Source organism: Chiloscyllium plagiosum, chromosome 7 (genome assembly GCF_004010195.1).
Source record: "Chiloscyllium plagiosum isolate BGI_BamShark_2017 chromosome 7, ASM401019v2, whole genome shotgun sequence".
NCBI classification, from domain to species: domain Eukaryota; kingdom Metazoa; phylum Chordata; class Chondrichthyes; order Orectolobiformes; family Hemiscylliidae; genus Chiloscyllium; species Chiloscyllium plagiosum.
The window spans coordinates 27,249,798-27,263,812 of NC_057716.1; the positions used below are offsets into that span (position 1 = coordinate 27,249,798).

The following is a 14,015-nucleotide window of genomic DNA, read 5'->3' on the forward strand; positions in this document are numbered from 1 at the left end:
TGAGGATGTTACTGAGACAGGGGACGAAACGTCTGCAACACAAATTCCCAGCTTGGTGAACAGAACCACAACAACAAGACATCTATGTGTTCCCTCATTGAGTTCCAATATGCAGATGACAACAGTGTTGCAGCTCTCTCAGAAAGCCACCTACAACAGATTCCGACTGCCTTCAACCGTGCATACATGAAACTTGTACATACCATCAATTCCAAGGAGACTCAGATTATCTACCAAGCATCGCCAACTTAGACAAATCGGGCAGAACCATAAATTTAACTTGACAAAACAACCCTGGAAAACATGGACCAATGGACCACTTTTCATATCTTGGAAGTCACCTGTCCTCCAATGTCGACCTTAATGATGAGATCTAACATAGTCATTGTCATCATCGTGGCACTGCAACAGCTTTTGGCCATTTCCAAACAAGAGTCTTTCATGATCGTGACATCTGGGCAGAGACCAAAATGTTAGTGTACAAAGCAGTGCTGATCCCAATACTCCTGTATGCATCAGAATCTTGGACAACAAACTGATGACATGTGAAGCATTTAAAAAGTTCCATCAATGATGCCTTCGAAACATCTTGAATATCAGCTGGGAAGATAGAAGAACCGATGTCAGCATGCTGAATGAAGCAAAAACAACAAGCATTGAACCCTACATCATCAACAACCAACTAAAATGGAGTGGTCATGTTGTTCAGATGAAAGACAAACATCTGCCGAAACAAATCTTCTACTACCAGCTTAAAGAAGACAAATGTAAAAGAGGCGGACAACAGAAGAGGTTCAAAGGCGTTTTAAAAACCAACATGAAGAAATGTAACATCAGCATCAACAACTGGGAAACCAAAGCCAAGGACAGGATACTCTGGCAAACCATCAACCAAGAAGGAACAGCAACTTTCTAAGCCAACAAATATGAAGACCTAGAACAAAAGAGAAGAAAACAGAAAGCAAGTCAGTAGCAATCAAAGCACGATCTGCCATTTGGAACTACCTGTCCTGACGCGGAAGAACTTTCAAATCCAAGATTGGATTCATAAGCTACCCGAGAGCCCATAAATAGATCAACGGAATGAAGTCTATCATCCTCGACCTTGAAGGATAGCCACGATGATGACAATGATGCCTTTCTGCAAGTTATTACAATCTTCCTCCATATTCATTGCTCTCCCCAGTCTCTCCAATCTCTGCCACCAATTTCATGTCAACTGCAAACTTAGACATTATGTTTCTGATTCCAAAGCACAAGTCATTAAGGTAAAATTATCATCCCAACACTAATCCTTACAATAAATCATTTCCACTAACTGCCATTCTGAATACCTATCTTTTACTTCATTCTCTGCTTTCTGTCTTGATATCGGGCAGCAGTCCATTCTCCCACTTGTCCCCTGACTGAGCATTCTATTATCTTATTCATTATTCTATTATGCAGCACCTTGTTGAAGACTTTTCAAAAGTCCAGATAAATTACATCGGCATTACTATTGCCTCTCTGTAACCTCTTCAACAGTTTCCATAAGATTGGTCAAGCAAGATTTTCCATTCTGATATCCATGCTGACTAATTGTTGCATTTCTTATTTTGATGTGTTCAATAAAAATTCCATTTTCTTCTCCAGTATTAATCTGATGTGTCTATAAATCGCTGGGCATGTTCTCTTTCCTTCTTAAATATTGGCATTACACTAACTGCCCAGCAGTTCTCTTACTTTACATCTTTTCCTATTGAACTATTAAGTATGTATGATAATGCTTTCTCATCACTAGATCCTTCGAAAATGCATGGATGCAATCTATCTGGGCCAGAGATTTGATCACCTTTGAGTTTTGTGAGATTATTCAGCTTTTCCTATGTTTTAATTTTAAATGCACTTCTCTCAATGTGGCCTTGCAGATTACAGCACTTCAAGTGTAGATCCAGGTTCCTCCTAAAGGAGGGTTTTCACCTCAAAACCCCAAACTGGGGAGTGACTTCCAGACACCCATGACACCCTGGGAGAAAAATATTTTCCCAGTGTTTCTGCTGATTCTTCTGATCACATCAAAACTTTTTTGATAAGTATCCTCTCTGCTACAGGAGACAGGTCTTCACACCATGAATAAGCCAATCCCCAGATTCCATTGTTCTAAGGAAAACAATCCCAATTTATCTAATTTTTCCCACATTCCTGCAATTTTACAAGTCCTGTAACATTCTTGTACTTTGTCTAGAACAATTCTGTCAGCCTTGTAATTTGCTGACTAGAACAGTACATAACATTCAGGCTGTGGATTAACCAGCATTAAATTCTAACGGGACTAGACAGGGTAGATGCAGGCAGGATGTTCCAGAATTTGGGGTCATAGTCTGAGGATTTGAGGTGGACCATTAAGGACAGAGATCAGGAGACATTTCTTCACCCAAAAAGATTGATGAGCCTGTGGAATTCATTATCACTGGAAGTGGTTGCTGCCAAAAATTGAATGTATGCATATGGCAGCTAGATCTAGCAATTCGGGTGAATGGGGTCAAAGGTTATGTGGGAGACGACTATATCAGTCACGATCGTGATTAATGGCGAAGGAGGCTTGAAGGGCCGAATGGCCTCATCCTGCTCCTGTTATCTATGTTGTTATGCTTGATATTGTTCCAGCAATACCTTTACATTTACATTCAACACCTCACATAATGAAGGAAAATCTCCCACATGCCCTTCTCTACTACCTTATCTACTTATCCTGCGACCTTCAGGAACCTGGATTTGGTGGAAATACTTTTGGGGAGGTGCTGATGTGGATTTGCGATGACCAGTCAAGCAGCTATTGTGTTCGCGAACTTGCCTATGTGGGAGGAGAATTCGATGCTGTTTTAATGATCAGTTACTCAACTGGCAGCTCCGAAAGTATTCCAAAGCGTCAGCATTGCAATACAGATGAAGCAACACTGATGAAGCAATACCTCGTGATGCAACTTTAGCTGCACCGCAGGAATTACTGGAGATACAGCAGTACTAACTCAGAGTTGCACTCTCTTTACTGATGCTTCCCTGCAGCAGTAGCGTCTTATTATAGAAAGTGTGTTTATAGGGCAAAGCTTGCTACTACTGCAAGTAACTAGCTACCTTGCTAACCTCTCTCCCCCTCTATGGCTGGCTTATTCTCAATTGCAGCTTTTATATAGGGCTCTAAAAATAGATGGTCTTACCACACCATATAAGGTTGCAGGGTGACCAGGCTGCAACCAATCAGCGAGTGCGTCTCATCCGCCGTCGCACAGTGGGTGGGTGTAAACTCTGCCTCCAGGTCTGCAATTGGTCTTGAGTTACATCACCGCCCTTACACGGAAGCAGGCAGCCACTGTGATTGACAGGAGCTGCTCGCTCCTCCTTCTCCTGTGTTCACGATATGTGTTTTTCTCCTGCTTGTCTCCCCCTTTGCATTGGAGCCCAGTGGTGCGTTCTGCTAAAGAGGCAGGGAGAGAGAGCGAAAAAAATAAAGCAAGGATTGCACTGGAGAAGCATCGCTAATGCGGAAATACATGGACATCACATGTCCCTGAGTCCATTCTTGTCCAAAGAGCTGCTGGCGTCGGAGTCTGCAGAAGGATTCCAAATCAAAGACACTGACTTTGTAATTTATTATTTTTAAAAAAGAACAAGAGAGTTTAGCTTTGCATTTGGCTGAATTGGCAAAGACTGGCTGCCTTTTGGGGTGCAAATTGCACAGGAATCCGATCTGTTTTTTTATTGCCATCAATAATCATCCCTTCCCTTCTTTCCTTTCTCCCCTCCCCTTCCTCTCTCCCACCCCCTGTCCTTTCTATCCCCCTGCCTCCCTCCCCATCCTATCATCACCACCATGGATGTTTTGGCGAATTACAGTATTTTCCAGGAATTACAACTTGTCCACGACACAGGTTATTTTTCTTCACAGCCTTCTTTGGAGGAGAACTGGCAGCAGGTGAATGTTTTTATTTAAATACAGTATTATTGCACAGGCTGTGGGGGAAGACCATCTGGTGCGGTCCAGGGTTTCTTATAAAGGTGCTATGTGTGGGGAGCAAGGGGAGATCATATTAAACTCCACATTAGTCAGAATCATTGTAACTGTTAGAATGCTGAACCTTTATTGCTGGCTCCACCACAGAGAGAGAGAGAGAGGCTTGGAACAACTTTTAAAACAAAATTGAAAAATATTGAGACGTTTAATGAATCTAGCCAAATGTTGGCGATTGGAGCCTGTCAGTGCAATTTGTGGTGTACTAAAAATCATAACACGTTAGCGACACAGACAACATTGGATTCAGTTTGATTTACTAAAATAAAATGGTGTGATAGATTTTGATGCCATTGAGAGAAAATTATAAACAACAACCAGAAATGCCGCTCAGTTCCGGTGTGACTTTTAAGTTCAAATCTATTAGCTCCACTTCCCCATCCCATACTTCACCTTTACCAGTAACCCAGTTCGGATTTCCTTCCTTTTAAACAAATTGTGATCTGAATCCTTGACCAAAAGCCGTGTCTGTTATTGTTTCAAGAACAGCATCATAATATCATCCAAGTTTTCTTTTCCCTGGGGTTGTGGTATGACTTCTTTTTCTTGGTAATTGAGCAGACTTTGCATTTGTCATTTCACACGACAGGGGGAAGAAATCAGTGGTAGCCCTGCCTGAACATCCCAGTGCTCAATGAAAAGTAACAACTATCTGATTAAGTGGGGGATTTGTAGCGTTTACGGCTTCGCATGCTAATGACCGGGACAACACAATACAGCCGTGATTAATGAAATGCCGAGTTAACTAGTGCTTAATGTAATAGGATTCTAATAACGCATGCCGTAGGCTTAATTATCAGATAGTCATTATTCAAGACACTGTTGCCTTCTACATAGACAAAATGATTTTCATGCCCTCCCCGGCTTTGCTCAAGGTGTTCTTAAAATTTCAACCTATGTTGGCTATAACCTGTAGCAATTTCAATGGCTGTGTTACATTGCATCTCTGCTGTGTTGTAACTAGTTACTGGTATTTCCTTTTGCAACCTTTTAACCAGTGACTTCAGATGCCCCACTCGCTGACTCTGTACAGCCACTTTAAATCTCATCAGGATTTCACAGTTGATGAATATTGTGATGGTTGAGGAGGGAAGAACAGCCATTTGTTTTCTCCTCAAGTAACCTTTTGGGATGTGCATTTTGTTAGTCAATTCTCAATAGTCAAATTGGTTGAATTCTGCCATTATGGCTTTGATGAAGGGGTTGCTCATTCGCCAGAACGGTATTGAGGCTACAGCAGGTTAAATTAGGAGGACAGATTTGCACAGACCAGGCTTGTCCTCTAATGGAGGTCTTTAACATGATAAGGTTTTGATAATTGGAAACTCCCTTGTATAGAAGTCTCGGGCAATGAGCTATAATCTTCGATGTACAGGCTCCTTCACAAATAGGTTTGTAGAAATTGTGTGTTCCGTCACTACATGGGCTGTCGATGCTGGATTGATTAAACTTTTGAGGTAACCATATCAAATAAAAATGGAGAACAGATGAGTAAGTGAAGTTAAGGTACCCAGCAGCTTGTAGAAGAAGCTTTGCTGGGCAGAGTGGCCTTTTATGTTTGTGCTGTTTCCCAATGCCATCCTCAGTATGATGAGTTGCCAGTATCATTTTGAAAAGACAGTCGAAAAATTATCTTTCTCACCCCCTCCCATTTCTTTCAATCCATTTCCTTTTTTCGTTCCTCTGTCTACTTTATCTATCCATCCATCCATCCATCCTTTAACCTCCACCTATCTGATCCGGAGTTAGCATTAAGGGTGTTGAGTTTTTGTTTGTGAGCATCCTCAACCCTAACTAGCCCTTTTTTGGCCACTCACTAAATTCACTTTACCAATGACGATGAAGTAAGCATTCCAGATTATCTTGGTTATTCCCAGCTCCCCAATGGATATCCAATCCACATGTAAAGATCATTGTGTTCACTCTCTTGCCCAGAAATCTATTCAATGTTTCAGATTTCTCTTTCCAAAAACAAAAGCCAACTGTGCACTGCATTTGTGATGACAAAGTATTTGCTTTGCCTGAATTATTGGTTTGTATTTTCCCAACCTTGTACTATATCCATGGCTTGCTTTTAGAAATAAAGACTTGTTTTACATTGTATCTTGTCATAAGTTCAGGACACTCAAAAGTGCTCCTAGCCCAAGGACCTTTCGAAGTGCAGTTATTGTTATAAAGTACGAATCATGGAGACTGTCTTTCACACAGCAAGCCCCACAAGCATTAATATGATAATGACCAGATAACATGTTTTGAGTAATGTTAATTAGGATATAAATGCAGGCCGAGAGACTGGTGCTTTGGAGTCTTTCAAGGCAGGTGGGGGCCTTTGTTTAATATCCTATCAGAAAGATGGCATCCTGGTCAGTGCAGAAATCCATCAGAATTGCATTGGGATGTTAGTCTAGATTTTAGACTGAAATCCTCTTTGAAGGGTTTTCCAAATTTAAATGAGGCTCGAGGGGAATGAGGAATTCTGTGCTTCTAGTTTCTTTAGAAATGAATGGAATCCTGGATGTGAGGGGACATCTACCAAAATTGCTATTAAAAGGGTCCGATTCATTGAAAACAACTGAAGCCTATCAAGATCGCGGGATGAGATCTTTGTTTGTTCAAAACCACGTGTGGTAACCATTGGCATCAAAGAGGATGACCTGTCTCAGCGGCAATCTCAGTTAGCAGTCATGCTTATAACATACATATCCGCTAGTTGAAGGTCTAAAAACATTCTTTGGCACTTGTTTAAGGTACAACTGCCACTGAGCTGGAACGTTTCCATCTGGCTGAATGCTGTTGGTGTTTTGCTTCAATTGTTGCCTTAACTGGGGAAAGGGAGTAACATAGAAATATAGATGCTTCCAACCTGGTTATCATGGAAAAGATGCAGGTGGAAAGTGAATGAAAGGATGAGTTGTGATCTGAGAATGTGGTGGAAGCCAATAATTCAAATGGTAATTGGATCAGTGATTAGAAAGGAAAGTGTTCGCCAGGCTCTGAGGCCAAATGGCAGCCATCTTCTACCTGCCATGATGTAATTTCTTTTCTATTCTTGATAGACCAACAGTTAGGGTATACCAACTTGTCCCTGAGCTATGCAGATGGAATTGGATGGTACATATTGACACTCTTGTTAGGTTTATTCAGCTCCTCTGACTTTGTGTCGAACAGGGAACTGACACCAATCTGATATTTCACTGATCTGCAAAGTGCTGTGTTCAAGCTGTCTATCTTTGTTTTATGACCCCCTCCTTATCCCAAACCAAACTCAGTCCTAATGCCAATCACATGCTTGGAGTTACTTGCAGACAAAAGAAAACATTGAATGGTTCTTGTGCTCTGTGCTCTTGTAGCACCTCTTTTAATCTCAGGACATTGCAAAGTGTTTTAGAGCTGATGGAAAGTTTTTTTTTGTAGTTGAAATGCAGGCAATATGACATTCAGTTCTCTCAGATCCAGATCCCACAGACAGCATCATAATGATGGTTCAATATCACGTTCATTGATGTTGGTTCAGCAATAATTGTTGGCCAGGGTACAGGTTTTTTTGATATATTGTTGAAGAATCATTTCTGAACACCAGACAGAGCAGAGAGAGCCTTTGTTTAATTTCTCATCTTTAAAGACGGTACCAGTGACAAAGCAGCACCCCTTCCTTACTGTGTTGGGGGTTGTAAACTTGAATTCCTTGCTCAGATCTCTTGAATTAACACTTGAGCTTGACTCCAGCACCATGTCATGGCAGTGCTTTCCACCAAACCCCAAGTGAAGGGGGTAAATAATTGGTGTGACAGGATTCAATTCTTTACCCAAAACCTCTTCCTTGTTAAAAATCACACACCGCCAAGTTAAGGTCCAACAGGTTTAATTGGAAGCACTAGCTTTTGCAGTGCTGTTCCTTCATCAGGTGGTTGTGGAGTATAAGAAGTCCAACACCAGCATCTTCAAATCATCTCTTCCTTTGTGTGATTGGTTATGATGCCGATGCTCACTCTGTTAAAAGCACCATCTAAATATAGATGTTTTGATGCTTTAGTCTCTGAGGATGCAGAACTAAAACGAAAGGCAGTGCAACAAGGTCTTGAGTCACTCTGATTTCAGTAGAGTTGAATAGTAGCTGGATTAAATTTTTATATTGTATTCACATCAACTATGTATATAAAACACAAATACTTTTGTATTTGGTGCTTGCACACTTGTATTTGTCTAATTTGGATCTTGCTTCACTATTACAATAGAGTATGGACATGTCACTGTTTAACGCTGAGGTACAGTACTGGTGGGTACGGATCAGTCACTGTTTAACACAGGATCAAACATTGGTTTGCTGTGGTCTGCCACTGTAACTCAGGGGCACAGTACAGTGGGTGCAAGTATGACATTCTGTAATGTGGGTACAATATCAATAGTTACAGGACTGTCACTAAAGGTCTATCACAGTAAAACATGATGTGGAGATGCTGATATTGGACTGGGGTGGACAAAGTTTAAAAATCACACAATACCAGGTTATAGTCCAACAGGTTTATTTGGAAGCACTAGCTTTTGGAGCGCTGCTCCTTCATCAGGTAGCTTTGGAAGAGAATCATAAGACACAGATTTTAAATCAAAAGATTAGTGTCATGCAACCGAAATGATATATTGAACAAACCTAGATTGCTGTTAAGTCTTTCATCATCCATTCTAAAAGATGAAAGACTTAACAGCAATCTAGGTTTGTTCAATATATCATTTCAGGAGCATGACACTAATCTTTTGATTTAAATTCTGTCTTATGTTTCTCTTCCAAAGCTACCTGATGAAGGAGCAGCGCTCAGAAAGCTAGTGCTTCCAAATAAACCTGTTGGACTATAACCCGCTGTTGTGATTTATTAACAACATTAGCAGTATATACTGTGGGTACTGGGTGTCACTGTATAACACTAGGTTATGGCATTGGTTGCTGGTGTGATACTGTGTAACAGTGGGTACTAGTGTTAATATATAACACTGTATAAATTGGGTACTCTATGTCACTTTATAACAGGTATAATGGTGGAGACAGGTCTGTCACTGTAAAACAGATACAGAACTAGCGGGTACAAGTGTGTCACTGTATAACCACGATTCAGTGTCACTATAACACTGGAGTATGGTATTGGTGGGCACTGGGGTACAGTTTTGCTGGACACTGCTTTGTCATTGCCTGATACTGTACCTGCGTTGTACAATGGTGTGTTTAGTGTATAGCATGGATACGGTATCAGAAGGATACTGGTGTGCCACTGTATAACATGAATATGCTACTGGTATCACTATATAACAGATGTGGTATCAGGTTCTGGTGCATTACTGTATAACAATGGAGTATGGTTCAGTGGGTACTGATACATTATAGTCTAACAATAGGCTACAGCATAAGCTACAAGTATTATTGTATGACACTGGACCAGGGTATCAGTGGGTACTGTCATTGTGCAACACTGGGGTACAGTCAGAATATTGAAATTGTGTTCGGACCAAAGGTAGACCATTCAGCTCCTCTGAACTGCTCCTCCATTCAATATTAGCAGATTATAGCTAGTCTGTGTCATTGCACCACTTATCTTCCTTGGTTTTGTAACTGAAATTTATCACTCTCCATTTTTGACTATTTTTATTAACTCAGAAGCTCATCTGCTTCGTGGGAGAAGGATTTCAGATTTCTGTTATATTGTTGTGTGAAGAAACACTAGCTGCAATTACCTCTGAATAACCTTGGTCTAATTTTAAGCTTTTCTCCAGCTCCTTGTTCTTCACTCTTCGCTCCCCTATTACAGGAAGGATTTCAGTTTTTCTCTCTCTTCACCCATTATCCTTTCTTTTTAAACTCCTCAACTGCATCACTCCTTAATTTTCAATACTGGAAGGAATGTATGCCTAGTCTATGTAACCTGACCTCATAATTAAACTTTCTAGCACCGACATGATTCTGATATGCCACACACCTTCCAAGGTTAATATGTTCCTCTGAAGAACAGTGCTCAGAACTGAGTGCTGGGCTCAAGATAGGCTATGACCAGAGCCTCTGCACAGTTACACTTCAACCACTTTTACATTGTAGTCCCCTTGAGATAAAGGTAATGTTCATTAGCAGGTGACCTGTTGTTTATCCACATTGTAGCCCATCTGCCACAGTTTTGCCCACTCAATGTATTTGAGTCTCTTTGCAACTTTCTGCTGCCATCTACTTAAGGACTGAGAGACCTAACACGCTGCAGACTGCAAACGTAGATATAAAAGTACCTATTCCCTCATCCTCATCATTAATAAATATAGTGAAAATCTGAGAGCCCAGTACAGATATTTGGGGACATCACTGATCACATCCTGTCTGAGTGCACATACATGATCCTCACCCTCTGACTCCAATCTCCTCAGCAATTCCCTACACATGTCAACAGGTTGTCTGGAATATTGTTTTTCTTATGTAGGATGTTGCCTTGGCTTCCTTTCTGGAAACCCATATAAATGAAATTCACAAGCATTTCCTTGCTGACCAGCTTTTTGGCTTCCGAAAACAAAATTGATCAAGTAGGTTCATTCAACTTGACATGCTATTTACAAAACCATACTGACTATCTCATTGGTTCTAATTTGTACAAGCCCATAGTCACTGTGTGCTTAAATATTAGATTTTGGTAACTTCCCAAGAACTGATAAGTAGACAAATAGGCCTATAATCTTCCAGTTTATCGCCAATATCCTTCTTAAATAATGGGAAGACGTTGGCAGTTTTCCAATTGTCAGGGACCATTCCTGAAAAGAGAGTGTTTTGGGAGATCATGATGAATGCATTAATAATTTTCTCACCCACGTCTCCTAGGGATTAAAATTGGTAAGGGTCCTGGGGATTTGTATGTCTTTTTTTCCATTATGATGGTTTTGTTTTATTTTTATTGAATCTAGTTAATTCCTTGAGTGATTTGTTTTCCGCAGTGCCTCTGATACTTTGTCCTTGTCCTCTTTTGTGAAGATCAATACAAAGCAGATATTTGTAAGTCTGCAAGTTCCTAATTTGCAACTACAGTATTGCTCATGTTTTTCATTAAGCAGTCTATATTAGTATTAACCAGTCTCTTATAATATTAAGGAGAAAGTGAGGACTGCAGATGCTGGAGATTAGAGCTGAAAATGTGTTGCTGGAAAAGCGCAGCAGGTCAGGCAGCATCCATGGAGCATAAGAATCGACGTTTCGGGCATGAGCCCTTCTTCAGGAATGAGGAAAGTGTGCCAAGCAGGCTAGGATAAAAGGTAGGGAGGAGGGACTTGGGGGAGGGTCTTTGGAAATGTGATAGGTGGAAGGATGTTAAGGTGAGCGTGATAAGGCAGGAGTGGGGGTGGGAGCGGAGAAGTCGGGAAGAAGATTGCAGGAACCTGCAATCTTCTTCCTGACCTCTCCACCCCCACCCCTGCTCCGGCCAATCACCCTCACCTTATCACCCTCTCCTTAACCTCCTTCCACCTATCGCATTTCCAATGCCTCTCCCTCAAGTCCCTCCTCGTTACCTTTTATCTTAGCCTGCTGGACACACTTTCCTCATTCCTGAAGAAGGGCTCATGCCCGAAACGTCGATTCTCCTGCTCCTTGGATGCTGCCTGACCTGTGCTTTTCCAGCAACACATTTTCAGCTCTTATAATATTAGCCCGTGTAGTGCTTACCTTCAATATACTGATGTTTGTCTCATTCCTTTTTTGCAACATTTACCATTTCTTCTGTATCACTTTGCTGCTCTTAATATCTTTGGCAGATGCTGCGGGTCACCACTGTTTTCAGCATTAGTTTAATATTTCCCTTCTCTTATCAACCTCTTTTGTTTAGTTACATTTTAAAGAAAGTGTACATGTCCTATGTTCTACCAAATATTTTCAACGGTCCAACTGTGCATAGTTTTATCATTTGGGGTTCTGCTGTGTGAAATGTGGTCACATTTTTTTAATTATTGAGATGTGGGCATTGCTGGCTGTGCCAGAATTTACTGCCCATCTCTAACAGCCCAGAGGGCAGTCAAGATTCAACCACATGTAAACGTCGACTAAGTAAGGATGACAGATTTCCTTCAAGGACATGTAGTAAATTGTCGTCATAGGCTGGTTTTTATTCCAGATTTTTTAATTAATTTCAAATTTCACCAGGTGCTGGGGTGGGACTCCTACTCGTATTCCCAAGCCATTAGCCTGGTTTTCTGGATTACTAGTCCAGTGGCATCGTCACAATACCAATATCTCCCCATTAATTCCTACCCCATCCTCCCAAAGTCAGATTTACTTAAACTTAAAACCTTGAATACTCTTTCAATCTCTCTCAAACTTACTATCAAACTCCATCATTTTATAGTCACTGTTAGCAAGATGTTCCCATTCTATTAGATTATTGACTAATTCAAACTCATTTCCAATCATTACATCGATTCTCTTGTTGACTCAAGAACATAATCTCCCAGGAACATTTCACTTTCATTTTCTTACAGCTCTGTCATTGTATTACACTGGGTCTTTTGTGGCTGGGACAGGTTTGACACTATATAACATGGACATAGGGACAGTGTCAATGATTACAATGTTAGTAGATACAGGTCTGCTGCTATATAACACAGGTACACTATTGAATACACTCTATAACACCAGGAGTCAGAGGTGGTGCATATCAGTCTTACACGATATAACAGTAGGTGCAGTGTGATGGAGACAGACCTGTCATGTAAAGCACTGCAGTACAGCACTAGTAGGTGCAGGTCTGTCACTGTATAACTATGGATATGCTACAGTAACTCCGTTGGCTGGACAACTGGTTTGTGATGCAGAGTAATGCTAACAACATGGATTCAAATCCCACACTGGCTGAGGTGACCATAAAGGACTGTCGTTCTCCATCTGTCCTCTCACCTCCAGTGTGGCGACCCTCAGGTTAAACCTCACCAGTTGTTTCATTCTCTCTAATAAGAGAGCAGCTCTATAATCCTTCAGGACCATGGTGACTTTGCATTTTACTGATAGATATGGGTCTGTTACTGTACTGTATATGACTGGGGTGCATACTAGTGGGTGTACATCTATCAGTGTATAATGGGTACAATACTGGGTAGATATTTGTCATTATAAACAGGATATGGTACTGTGGTACAGTTCTGTCACTGTATAGAACATGAGTTAGGCAAGTTTGGAAAATTAATTTCCATGACCTTGTTAATTATAGAATAATAGAATCCCTACATTGTGGATGCAGGCCATTTGGCCCATTGAGTCCACACTGACTCTCCAAAGAGCATTCCACCAGTCCCACCAATGACCCTGTCCCTGTAACCCTGCATTTTCCTAGGCTAATCCATCTAACCTGCACATTTTTGGACGAGGTCATGCCTGAACACACTCTTAACTCCATCTATCCACTTTGATATGGTATTTCTTAATACTGTTACTTCACAAAAATCTATCCATCTCCCTTGTGGAATTTTCACCTGCCTTCCCCTCCTCCAAGCTAGGAGTGTATTCCAGATTTTCACTATTCTTTGTATGAAGATGTGCTTGGCCCTCATGCCCGAGTCATAAGTTTGCAGATTCAGGGCACAGAATGCACAAATTTAGGTTAACACTCCAGTGCAGCACAAAAGGAACTCTGCACTGTCCAGTGGCCTCCTAAAGGTGCTGAACTATCTTGCTTGGGTGGATGTAAAAGTCCTGCTCTTTTCAAAGGTTTAGGATGGAGATTCCTAAACTTCAAACAAAATCACCTGAACTGGATTATTACACTACTGTTTGAGGGAGTTGTCTGTGCAAATTAGTTGTTGCCTTTCCCAGCATTTCAGACAATGACTTAGTCATAGAGATGTACAGCATGGAAACGGATCCTTCGGTCCAACCCATCCATGCCGACCAGATATCCCAACCCAATCTCATCCCACCTGCCAGCACCCGGCCCATATCCCTCCAAACCCTTCCTATTCATATACC

The 14,015-nt window shown here is 41.1% G+C and overlaps 1 protein-coding gene across 1 annotated transcript in view; it reads left to right on the plus strand.

Annotated features, from left to right (window-relative positions):
* Positions 1-2,296: 2,296 nt before the first annotated feature.
* LOC122551431 (Krueppel-like factor 7) overlaps positions 2,297-14,015 on the plus strand; it is a 79,527-nt gene continuing 67,808 nt past the window's right edge. Inside the window, exon 1 of the mRNA XM_043693329.1 lies at positions 2,297-3,952. Coding sequence (XP_043549264.1) covers positions 3,851-3,952 — 102 coding nt within the window. The 5' untranslated portion in view covers positions 2,297-3,850. The remainder of the gene's footprint in view (positions 3,953-14,015) is intronic.